Raw genomic sequence first — 10,129 nt, 5'->3', positions numbered from 1 at the left:
TGTCACCACATCCAGGTCATTATTGAATGACTAGAATTGCCCCCAACACTTTGGGTAGGTTTAGGTCTGGTCTAGGCCTGGATCTGGTGGCTCAGTCTTGTCTGTACTGATGGCCTCAGGGACGTTCACACCTGCAGAAAGACAACGAGAGTCTTGTGCTAGAGCCCTGCCACAAGAGCAGGGGCCGCCGGGACCCCTGACATGCTCACAGGAGTGGGAAACGCAGGGAAGAAAACTCAGCCTGTTGGAGAATATCTCGTTTCTTTGTGGGAATATCTCACTCTCCTTTATGTGGGAACAGGTGTGACTTAAGCTGCTATGGGTGAGAACCAGATTAAATGTGTAGAAACATGGGGGTGCAGGTAGGAACAGGAAGAGTTTTGGCAGAGCCAGATGGGAGCGGCATTAAAAAAGACATAGCCCCATTTGGGGTTTTATTTGGGGGTAGTTTCCAGGAAATGTGCCTGCCTTTTCATTCAAGTGTGAACCCTGAGGTTGACATTATATGCAAGTCTGAGAGTGTCCTGATTTCTGAGGGAGGTAGGTACCTTGCACTATGCTGAAAGCCCAGTACATTCGCCTGAGGTCAAATCACGGAGAGAAATTCCTGGAGCTAATAGCATGTAGCTCAGAGTACCTGGTACTTTGAACCTGTGTAGGAGACATAGTTAGTCTTGTTCTGTGAAATGGGGCTATTTCAGTTCCTATGAGTTACTGGGGACTTCTCTTCTGCATTGGGTTCAGTGATTTTGATCTGAGTTTCATCTTCCCCTGACTCCCGAAACCCAAACCAAAGCTCAGCGGAAACCACAGAGTTTCATTTGGTCGAGGGGCAACACTGCTGAATTTCACATGTTCTCTATGAGAAGCCAAAGGCAAGAAGCTCAGGCAAGAAAACTCCCATTGACCTTATGCTTGTGCATCTCAGTGATTCAGGCTGCTAACAAAACCCTAAATCAGATGAGTCTCACTTGGTTTTAGATTTCACCAAAAATATTTCCTGACCACTAACCACACTTGCAAACTATAGCCTGGGATTAGGACTAGAAAATAAATTGCCGTTGTGGGCATAAGGATTTTTCATATACCTGTTCATGGCAGGACTCCAGCAAGGCTGCTGGTCCATAATCGACTAATTCTTTTAAAAATAGACTGTTCCTAATAGCTTCTAGTTTTTAACAGAAACGCTTGTCCCCTGATGCAGCAGAAGCATGTGGCTGGGTGCAGGATATTTGTTGTCCTTGGGACACTTGGGGATAGAAAGCAACAGGTGCTGCAGACCAAAATGCAATGCTCAGCTTAGGTTGCTTATAACTGACAGCCGTCAGCTTGCTCTGCGGCGATTGAGTCCAAGGTATGAGTTGAGCATGAGATGGGAGGCTGTATCCTATGTGGTTGTTCCCAGTTTATCGGAGAGGTGCCTATGCGCTCAGCTCAGTGCCACTTTAACCTTCACTGGTAACTCAGGAGAGGCTCATCGACGTTGGGAGATATGATCCATGCAACTGAAACGTGGTGAGACACCTTCACCGAAGAGGCTTTACGATTTAATTACCTTGGACCAAATTCTGCTTTCAGCTACGCCTATATATAGCCCCGCTGGAGTCAACCACATTGACCGGGCTGTCTGTACTAATGCTCTTTCCAGATTAAGTGAAATTCTGCTCTCACTTGGAGATGCACGGCTCCAGTTGAAGTCAACGGGAGTGCTGTCCCTATCTGAGGACAAATTAGGGAAGTAATTGAGGACAGGAAGTAAATGGGGTAGGAACTGATCTAAATATATGGCAAACACAGTAGGTCTGTTTCTCTTCTCATGCCTGCTTAATAAAAATACAACTCTTTGGACTTCCTAGATTGTAGTTGCTATGGTGAGAGGGCATCCCATGATCATCAGGCTACTGAATTGAATTGGGTGATTCCTACATTGAGTCCAGCGACTAGATCTCTTTCAGAAATATCCAGCTTTGATATAAAGCTTCAAGGGATCTCCATCTTACCACATCCTGAAGCGGCTGTGTTTCAACTCTTGATTATGCTTGCTATTAATTTAACACACAGCAGTGCCACAAGGGAGTATTTAAAGGAGAATTTTATTTTTTATTGTACTATGTTTCTGCACTGGCCAGGAAGCATGTGAAGCTTTATGCTGTACTTTTGCAGGGGAATCCATAACAATATTCTCTCTGATTTGACCCTGCTTGGATTTGGCCTTCCTGATTCTCACTTTAGGTTTTAGGCTTAAACAGACCCCCAAACCCAAGGCCAAATTCACTGAAACTTTGGGAACAGTGGTAGCCTTAGGGCTGTTGGGGCCCTGGGCAAGCGAGTCATTTGGGGCCCCTTAGAGGCTTAATATTGATGGCCTATAAGCAAGTCAGACATTTTTTATTTCAAATTCACTTTGCCCTTCCCATAAAACTGCAAAGAAACTATCTTAATACAATATTGATAATATAAATATTCAGTGTAATTCATTTGTATTTTTATACAGTGTGGGGCCCGGGTGGTCGCCCAGCTTGCCCTCCCCTAAGGCCACTACTGCATAAATACATCCAGATTCACTTGCAGTGCAACTCGCCTTTCAGCACACATGAAAGTGGGCCCAATTCCAGTGAAAACCTTTGTGAACATAAGAAAACTTGCAAGAAATTTGTGCAGAGGGTTAAGTCTGTAATAGCCTGAGACCCGTCACATGCCGTGTGATTCCAGCTAGGTCTAGGTGTAGGCTGCAAACCCAGCGAGACGCATTCATGGACTTACACAGTGGTGAATAAGTTTGTCTTTAAATGCAAACGCAACACCGCTTAAGAAGCTCAGTGCATTTTTCTGTATTTTCTATATTCTTTTACCGCCCGACTTCTCAGAATCATTGCAGAAACCATGACCATATTTATTAGTCCAAAACAAGCAAATATTATTTGTATTAAAGGAGAAGGCCTTGATTCAGCAAATGCCTACACGCATGGGGTTGTTTACTCAGGCTGCTAGTCCCAACAGGTTCAGCGGGGCTTCGCATGTGAGTAGCGCTACCCAGATGCGTAAGTGTTGGAGAATAGGGGCACAGCTAGGAAAATGTGGGAGAACCTCTGGACATCGGAGTCTTTTTCAGTTAGCGCGTGTGCCAGACTCTGTATATGGATAGCTGCAAGCACACATCCATTGCAGTCCAGTTGATCTCTGTGGTTGGATGTTTTTGTCCCTGGGACCTGTAGCACATCGATACGGACATTTATCACTTGAGCTTACAGAGAAATCCCACTAGCTGGCTGGTATCCCCTGTAGCCCTGGGATCATAGGAGACTGAGGCACAAGCATGCTACACGTATGATTTCTTCCAAGGGTGGATCCTAGCCCCTACATATCACAACAATGGAAGAATGCCGGGGTGCCACTGCATCTGACTTGCATCCTTCTGGGTAATAAGGGGCATGCACTGTTTCTCCTCCTTCTTCTTTAGATGAAGCTGTTAAGTTTGTCAGGAAGCCTGCAGCCATCCCCGAAATTTCCGTCCGTCCTTCTGAGAGCCTGGAGCTGGCGTGTGAAGTGTCGGTGGCAAGCGGAGCTGTGGTGTGGAGGAAGGATCACGCCGAGATGAAGCAGGACCAGAGAACGGCCATCACCGCTCAGGGGACACAGCGCAAGCTCGTCGTCAAGAGCGTGACCCAGCACGACCAAGGAAGCTACACCTGCGAAACCAAGGATGACAAAGTGACGTTCCAAGTCAAAGTCAAAGGTAAATGAAGGCATGACTGTCTAGGGCAGTTAAAAATCTCCATCCTGGGTACCATATTGCATGTGAAGTATATGCTGAATCCCTCTACAGTGTTAAGCAGACAAGGTTTTTTGGGTAAATCCAACATCTTTTATTAGACCAGCTCAAATAGTTGGAAAAATTCTTCTTAGCAGGCTTTCAGCCACAACCCCCCTTGGTTAGGCCGAGGAAGTGTCTGCAGATGGTCTGTGCTCTTCCTGGTTATTCAGCCAGTTTCAGATCAGCCTCTGGTTTTCGCAGCTGTAGCATTCACAATTCATTGCCTCTCCAGTGAAATAAACGGTGGGCACAAGACCACAAAGACCTGGTGGCACGATTCAGTTTGTGAAAGTAGAGGCCACTGCAGCATGCAACATGAAGCCTGCAGGATTAAATATAAAATGGTAGCAGAAGTAGAGAGCGAAATGAAGTGCAGACTGAAGGGAAAAAACCCTCGTGCAGTGAAGCTTGGGAAAGAGATGGGGAATCAAGGAGATAGACTGACATCGAAAGGTAGACAGCTCTGGCATCACTGGTGAGGGCGTTGTCTCTGGTTCAAAGAGGAGTCTGAGGCTAGATAAGGTTGGGGTCTGCAAATAGCAGCAAGTGTGTGGAGGTGGCCTGGGTTTGTTGGATTGAGAGGAGCTCAAACCAGGTCCTGCAGATCTGGTATGGAGCAGCACCCGGTATGTTGTCTGAAGCTATGAATGCAAAGAAGTGTTAGGGACGTATCCCATTTGTGTGTATTCAGGGGGACAGTCTGAATACTGTCCTTTGCCTGAAATCCTCCACTGGCAAACAACAGCCTGATGCTATGGGTTGTCTGCACTGCTGCTGTAGCTCCCTTGAGAGCACCGCTCAGAAGTACACCTTGCCGACCGAGACATGCTCTGCACCTACCAAACCCAGAGATGAGGTGACAAGCCTCTCTGCCCATGTCCCTTTGTGTCATTGTCCAGCGCATTAGAGACAGAGAGCCTGTGAACAGCAGGGGACAGTGCTTCCAGGGAGGTTTCATGGTGACATGTGGAGTAGGACGGTGGGGCCGTATCTCTCAGGGGTACTCAGTGTGCCAGGACAGCAATATAGGCAATATAGTTTGATAACCTATAAGGTGGGAGGGCGCCTTCTGCAAATCACAGTTGCCACCTTCCCCCATAGCCATGCCTGTGCCTTGTGGGTATCACTCTGCTGCCATTTACCTTCCTGTATAAGCTCCAGGCTCCTTAGCCGTAGCCTACAGGTTCCTCTGGCTGCAGACCAGTAGCCTGGGCTGCTTCCCCCGGCTTGGCCTTCGTCTCAGCCTCTGGCCAGCCACAGCCTGCCTGCATCACTGCCAGCAACCACTTCCAGCTAAAAGACTTCCAGCCCCAACTGGGTCTCTGTGCTATTGCAAAAGCCTCCTCCCCACTCGCTGGCTCTCAGCCCTGGCAGGACCTGACCTGGCCTGCGGGTCCCACTCCTTGCCAGCCTGAGATGGCAGGAGCATTTTTGCTTATAGGGCTGCACTGACCCCATTGCCTCAGGCTTATATCCCCTGGGCTCTTCCCCTTCTGCTCAGGTTTTCTCCTGACCTGCCGCAGGTGTGTCCCTCCCAGTAGCTTCCTGCTGTGTCCCTGGCCAAACTATAGTGGTTCCCTTGCTGCCTGCCAGGGCTTTTCCCTGTTGCCCTATTGCTAGCCATCTAGGCACTTGCATCCTCTGGTCTCTGGCTGCCTACTTCCCTGCAGCTAGCCCAGCTTCAGCTGTCTTCACCCGCTTAGGGCCATACCTTAGGCAGCTCCTCTGTTAATGTAACAGGACTTCTAACTCTCTGTTACAGTAAAGAAACAACAATTTAGCAAAACCCAACATTTTTCTGTCAATCTAGTATTTGGAAGGAGAATTACACCCAGAAACTTTCAGCGTTGGGGTGCAGGGCTGAGACAGACAGAGATACCAGATCTAAGCGGGGAGAAAAGTTGATAGACCAATGGCTTGGGCTCATACCCGAGATGTGGAGGACCCAGGTTGTAGTCCTTGCTCCAAATCATGCAGTTCTCATCGGACTTCGGGAAAGTCACCTTTTTGTGTCTCCCTTCACGATCTATAATATATGAATAAGGATGCTTACCTACCTCAGAGGGGCGTGATGAAGATACCACCGCTGGTGTTTGTTAGGGGTTTAGCTAATACGGGGGAGGCAGGGGCAGGTGTCACACAAGCTCCGTGCGATAAGAAATTGCTCAACAGCGTACCTGAGTTTGGTATATGATGCTTCATTGCCATTTGACAGAGACAGAAGAGGTGTTTGCAGACAAGGAGAAGGTGCAGACGGAGGTGAAGGCCGCCCTCAAGGAGAGCGCTACCCTAAGCTGCGAGGTGGCCCAGGCCGGGACCGAAGTGAAGTGGTGCAAGGACAGGAAACTGGTCACTGCCAGCAAGAAATTCAAGGTGGAGTCCGAGGGCAAATCCCGGCGCCTGGTCGTGCAAGAGGTGGAGAAGAAAGATGCTGGAGAATACACCTGTGAGGCAGCCGGACAGAAGCTGACCTTCAAGGTCATCGTCACAGGTGGGCAGGACAGTGTTTTACATTTCTGGGCTTTCTCTTCATGTTTTTTGCTCATGCTTTCAAGTGAAATGACAGAAGGGAATAGTTCTTCTGCTTCTCAGGCTGCTCTGAGCCGTACAGCTGTTGGGGCAGCAGAGGACACTGGAGACCCGCCGGCGGCGTGGAGGCGCTGGGTGTCCCTCGGCTCAGGCTCTGACGCTAGAACAGGTGCAGTGCTTCTCTTCCACTTGAGAAGTCATCACATGTCTTTGTAAAATGAATACAGATCCAGCTAGGATTATGTTGAACATTGAGTTGTAATGACTACCCTTTCATCTGGCTTTCCCAATATGTCTTGAATTCAGGAAGATTGGTATTTAGTGTTCCCTAGATGGATCGGCGGTGCAGGGAGGGTCTGAAGGAGGTGGCTGCACGGCACCAGCTCTGCTCTTGGCATAACAAGTAGTGATGCCAGCAGATTTTGTTTTCTCTTTCAATAGTGTCTTGTTCTCAAGTTGGGGCATATCTACCCCGATAGCTAGGATCAACCTTGTTGTCACCACTCTCAACCAGCCTGAGCCACAGAAACTCCCACGTAAGCCATTCCCAGATCTATAACGTACTTTGTAGGCGGTGTCAAAGCCATCTACTTTGTGCTTTATATTCCTTGAGTAGAGCTCTGGGCTGGACTGGATTGTTACTAGGGATCAAACTTAGGGGCCTTCAGTGAGATGGCCAACAGTCATGGGCTTGGGTACAGTTTTAAGGTCATCCGTAGCTGTCAAGTGTATACATAGCCTTAGTTGTTATTAGGGATCCGGGTTTTCCATTTGCTATGGAAAAGTGCAGAAAAATGTAGATATTTTTCATTTTAAGGAGAAAAATAAAGCCAGTTTTATCTTTTTTAAGGAAAAAATGCAGATTTTCTCTTTCAGAAGAGAAAAACATGGAAGCAGCGGGTTTCCCTTTGCAGGCTGGCAGAGTTCCAGTTTGCAGGGGGCTGGTGGGAGTGGGAGGAGGGCGGTCAGGGGTGCCACGCGCATGCAGAGCCAGGACGCTCCGGCAGCTTCCCACAGGTAAACTGGGGGGAGAGATTGAGACGCCCAAAGCGAGGGAGGGAGGGGGAGATTGAGACCCCCCTAGCGAGGGAGGGAGTTGGGCTGGACTGGGGTTGGGGGAGCTGCCCAGCTGAGGCGGTGTGTGGGCCCCGGGGCTTGGGGTCCAGGCCTGGAGTGGGAATGAGTGTTTGCAGGGCCCGGCTGGGGAGTGGGATGGAGCCACTAGCGGCTCCTCTGCGGGGCAGCGATGGGGAGATGGCTCCCCACCGCTGTGCTCTTCCGTGGCAGGGGCATGGCAGGCACGTGCCCCCAAAATTTGTGCATGGACCAGGGGTGGATGCTGCCACTGGGAGCCCTGTGCCACCATGGCATCTCCTGCCCACCTGGCAACAGTGGGTGTGGGGGTGCAGAGTTGTGCCCCACTGCAGCCAGGCGGGCAGGGAGCACCTTGCCATGGTGCTCCCAAAGGAGCTGTGACACTGGGAGGCCATTGACCACCTGATTCCTCCTCTACTAGGGATCAGAGGCTGAGACAAGGTGCACCTTGTGTGCTGTTCCTTTGTAACGCTTGCCATCGGTGCTGTTCCTCCCATGCCCATGGAGGTACTCTGTGTGCTTCCAACAGAAATGCTGTCCTTACACGGGACATCTCTGCCCTCCATTGACAAGGAAAGTAGGATGAGGTTATCTCCAACTGCTGATGCAAAGCCGCAGAATAGTTCTGAGACTATCGCCAAAAAAGAGCGGGCAAGGGCCTGCTGGCATAAGGGACCAGATATTTCCAGGACTTTATCAAAATAAATTACTTCCTAGCTACACATGATATTGCCATAGCCGTTCCCCACCCGTCAGGAGAACGCTTATCCGGTCGCTGTGGCTGTCTGTCACTTATGCTCCAACATGTCGTATCACGCAAGTCCAGCAGCTCAGTGGAAAACTGCTCCAGCCTTGAAAGGCAGAAGGAATCAGTCGGTATTTTTTCAGCACCTGGGTTGTTTGTTGCTGAAATCCTCATCTTACAAGATTATCCAGAAGTTCAGTGCCTTTCTGGCTCTTAATTTATTCTGTTGCCATTGCATTCGTATATGTTTTGGAGTTGGTGTCTGTTAACTTCACTGGAGCTGCCCCATGTTCAATGCCAGCTAAGAGTTTTGTCCAGTGTGTTTACCTATAATTACCATCTAAATTGAAGATCTGAGTCAGTGGCACTCAACTCTCGCCCGGGGGTTGGATCTGGCCTATACCACATCCCACCTGTATAGCATCCTATACCATCCAGCCCGCAGGGCTACCTGGCAGCAGAGGAGCAAAGGCAAGATTAATTGCCACAGCAGATCCCAGAGCTGTGGCCACTAAGACCACCACCACCACACGTCCAGACCCTCGGGGAGCTCCAGGGGCTGGATGACACGGCTCCATGCACATGTCATTGCACAGGGGATGGGACCAGGCTGGCAAATGTGCCCGCTCTGCCGCTGCATCTAGCACACAGCATTGCACCTGTGTACCAACCCCAAGCTGAGACCCGTCGACTGACCCCACAGACCAGATCTGGCACGCAGACCAACCCCACACCACCATCCAGTCTGGGGGTTGGATAGGTGACGCGTCACTGCTCTAAATGAACTTAGAAATATGTGTGTCTATATTTATCTTCTAAGGGTCGTATTCACTTGTACTGTAAACCTGCTGCAGGGAATGAAGTCACTTGTGGGATAAACTTGATCCTACCAGAGTAGCAAAGTACCAGTCAGCATAATTCAGCCAATCAAAATAGTTCTTCCGTTTCCTCATAATATAAACTGGGATTAATGTTAAAAGGTGGGGAAAAAAAACAGAATAAAATGATTAGTCTGTAATCTGTACGGTCTGCTGTTGTTCGTAGCACTCAGACCCAATTATGCGAGCTATTTCAAAATTCATTTGATTCATAGGGCCATGCTTCTGCAGAACAAATTCATAATTTGGGTTATCCTAAACTGAGTTGCCTTTTTGTTTGGCGATTGCAATTTTGAATGCAAAGAATTTGGATCCTCTTTCATTTTTTGAGGTGACCAATCCCAGCCGTGCCTATAAATGATAGTACGAGTCCAAGGCTATGTCCATACTGTGTGTCAGCAGCTGGGGTAGACAGACCTGAGCCAGCTTTAACATAGCCACCACCGATACAGGGCACAGGGGCTTGAATGTCATTGCTCTAAGCCCCTTAGTAGGTACCCGGCTCCAAAATGGGCTTGTCACGTGTGCCGAGTCCAGGCTGCTGCTGCTTCCTAGCTCTTGTCACTTAATTGAACTAGATTACATTTATCTCGGGTATATCTTCACACCTCTTCATTGCAGCTTTGACTTGCTCTGAATGACCCAAAGGAGCGCCTGCGATGACTTGCAGGGGCAAACAATTTGTAGAAGAATGGAGGCCAGTGTTTAAACCTCAACCCCAGAATACCTATTACCTGAAGCTCCTCTCAGATACATCCCATTTTACTTGGGTGTAAATCTTTTGGCTTTGACACAATCGCTTCGGCTTTTCAGTAGTGTATAAGGGGAATTGTGTATATGTTCATGAACATAGCAAATCAAGAAAAACAAAAAGGACTTTCTACTACATTTAATACAATGTGCGAGAATAAAGATATTTTTTTCCCTCAAGCAGGAAATATGGTAGACTTGCTAGTCATTAGTTAGCAGGGATCACTGGGAGACAGTGATCATCGCTTGCTGGAATTCACCATCCAGCGTAAGGTGGCAAAGGGCTGCAGCAAGGCAACAGCCCTAGACTTTAGGAGG

The 10,129-nt window shown here is 48.8% G+C and overlaps 1 protein-coding gene across 1 annotated transcript in view; it reads left to right on the top strand.

The window, feature by feature from the left end:
• The window catches only part of OBSCN (obscurin, cytoskeletal calmodulin and titin-interacting RhoGEF), a 223,829-nt gene that overhangs the window by 54,588 nt on the left and 159,112 nt on the right, over positions 1-10,129 (top strand). Inside the window, exons 8-9 of the mRNA XM_019543669.1 lie at positions 3,461-3,736; positions 6,030-6,305. Of these exons, the coding sequence (XP_019399214.1) occupies positions 3,461-3,736; positions 6,030-6,305 (552 nt within the window). The remainder of the gene's footprint in view (positions 1-3,460; positions 3,737-6,029; positions 6,306-10,129) is intronic.

This window comes from Crocodylus porosus, unplaced genomic scaffold (genome assembly GCF_001723895.1).
Source record: "Crocodylus porosus isolate Cpor-Errol unplaced genomic scaffold, CroPor_comp1, whole genome shotgun sequence".
Lineage (NCBI taxonomy): Eukaryota > Metazoa > Chordata > Crocodylia > Crocodylidae > Crocodylus > Crocodylus porosus.
This window is presented reverse-complemented; position numbering and strand designations above follow the sequence as displayed.